We start from the raw sequence: 2,500 nt of genomic DNA, 5'->3' as shown, positions 1-2,500 counted from the left end.
GTGTGTATATGTGTGTGTGTGTATATGTGTGTGTGTGTGTGTGTGTGTGTATATGTGTGTGTGTGTGTGTGTGTGTGTGTGTGTGTGTGTGTGTGTGTGTGTATATGTGTGTGTGTGTGTGTGTGTGTATATATGTGTGTGTGTGTGTGTGTGTGTATATGTGTGTGTGTGTGTGTGTGTGTGTTTCTGATTACAGTACCTGGAGAGCCTCATGCTCAATGACATGCAGATGGCGGTCAAACTGTTAGGGGCGTGCGTAGGGGCTCTGAGGTTCTCCTTGACGTCCTCTGACACCCCTCCAGCTGTTTCACTGAGCGGAAGCTGAGAAGGAGCCTCAGATGGTTGAGAGCAGGAGAACTGGCAGAGTGCTGGGTGTTCTGGGGCATTGGCGACTTGGCTGGGTTCTTATGTGTGGCATCAGCATGAACACAATGTCAAAATGCTCTCATTTCACCTCAGTGTTGGAATGATGAAACAGTTTGCATTAGCCCCGTTCTCATTTTTCTTGTTCTTGTTTCATGATTGAGAGAATGGTGCCAGAATTCCCACAGTCATGTTCATCTGTATTAATTCCAACGTCAAAGCAACGAGATTGTCGAGAGCATTTTTGTTTTGAAACTATTTCATTTTATAGCATCAAGGAATCAAAGACACCCATTTCTTTCCTTACATTAACGAAGGTGTAGGTTTAGAATTTCACACGGTAGTTGTTGAGTACAATCACATGACATACATCCAAAGCAGCAATTCCAGCCTGGAGGCCGCTGTGGACTTCATGTGGAATGACCCATTTAAGCAGATGCCAAATAAATGCATTCAGTGTTAAATACTGACCAGACATCCTTGTGCCACATGATTGTTGTGTTTTTGTTGTGCGCTCCTATGGATTGTACAGCTCTCTGATCTTGCCTATGTGTAATTACAACAACGTCCTGCTGATTAAGGGCTGATTGGTTAGTCTACGCAATCTACGTGAACGCATTAAGCTACACAAGGAGGATTTGGTGCATACTTACGTGGCAAAGTGTGTTTTCCAGTTTTGTGTAACAAAACACAACACAAGCACAAGTGGCATATCATGCGTTTTCGATGGGGGCACATTGTCCATGCAGTTTGCTTGGACTATGATAGGGCTCTTCAACGTGTCTGTGTGTGGTGTGTGTTGCCTCCCCAATAAGAATGTAAATTTCTGTAAGTTTCATGTGTCATGTATGTGTGTGTGTGTGTGTGTGTGTGTGTGTGTGTGTGTGTGTGTGTGTGTGTGTGTGTGTGTGTGTGTGTGTGTGTTGCCTCCCCAATAGGAGCGTAAGTTTAAGGGTGGCTCCAGTCAGATCAGTGAGGCCATGCAGAGACAGCTGGGGGACCGAGTCAAGCTTCAGAGCCCCGTGTACAGCATCGACCAGACCAGAGACCTGGTGGAGGTCAAGACGGTCAACGGAGAGACATACAAGGTGGGTAGTATACACACTCACACAGACATACACACATACACACACACACACACACACACACACACACACACACACACATACATACAGGCATACACACATTCACACACTCAGACATACACACTAACAAACATAAAAACAAACAAAAAAAAAAAAAAAAGAATGTGGGCAGCTGTGGCCCACTGGTTAGCACTCTGGGCTTGTAACCGGAGGGTTGCCGGTTCGAGCCCCAACCAGTGGGTTGTGGCTGAAGTGCCCTTGAGCAAGGCACCTAACCGCTCACTGCTCCCTGAGCGCCGCCGTTGTAGCAGGCAGCTCACTGCGCCGGGATTAGTGTGTGCTTCACCTCACTGTGTGTTCACTGTGTTTCACTAATTCACCGATTGGGTTAAATGCAGAGACCAAATTTCCCTCACGGGATCAAAAAAGTATATATACTTATATGGTATGTACAAACCCACCCACCCATTCCACACCTACCCCACCCCTACCACTACCACATACTGTACATCATTAGGCAGGCTCACATGCACACGCGAAATTGATCGAAATTACATCTCAATCTCGAACTTCGAACTTAAAAGTAGAATCGACGATGCAGCCACACCCCCAAGTCACGTCCAGCATGTATGCCAAGACGCACAAACACACACGCATGTGCTGAACTGCAGCGTCAACACTAATTTTAGGCTGCAGCCAGTTAAAATATACACATCAATCTACCGAAATCAAAGCCCCTCTTGCTACTTTGAAATCACCGGTGTGGAAGTATTGATTCATTCACGTCAATTAAAACTAACTTAGCCTACTCAACTTAGCAAGTGAAAAGGTGATCTAGTACATATTCCATGAACACTAACCTTGGGTCTCTACGGAGTGTGCTAAAACAATCAAATTATCATTCTGTGTTGTTTCATTTCACTATGTTCACGTCTCTGTTTTAGCCTGATGTTAGTTCTGTTTACATTACAACCTCGTGGTTGGAACGGTTTCAAAATAAAAAGCGGTTTCAAAATAAAAGCCCCCCCGAAACAGAAAAGGAAAAGGCCAAA

The 2,500-nt window shown here is 45.2% G+C and overlaps 1 protein-coding gene across 1 annotated transcript in view; it reads left to right on the top strand.

Moving 5' to 3' along the window:
- mao (monoamine oxidase) overlaps positions 1-2,500 on the top strand; it is a 47,679-nt gene that overhangs the window by 33,646 nt on the left and 11,533 nt on the right. The window contains exon 7 of the mRNA XM_042080528.1: positions 1,302-1,451. Within this exon, the coding sequence (XP_041936462.1) occupies positions 1,302-1,451 (150 nt within the window). The remainder of the gene's footprint in view (positions 1-1,301; positions 1,452-2,500) is intronic.

This window comes from Alosa sapidissima, chromosome 2 (genome assembly GCF_018492685.1).
Source record: "Alosa sapidissima isolate fAloSap1 chromosome 2, fAloSap1.pri, whole genome shotgun sequence".
In the NCBI taxonomy this organism is placed as follows: Eukaryota; Metazoa; Chordata; class Actinopteri; order Clupeiformes; family Clupeidae; genus Alosa; species Alosa sapidissima.
The sequence above is the reverse complement of the archived record's forward strand: the minus strand, read 5'-3'. Positions and strand labels throughout refer to the sequence as shown.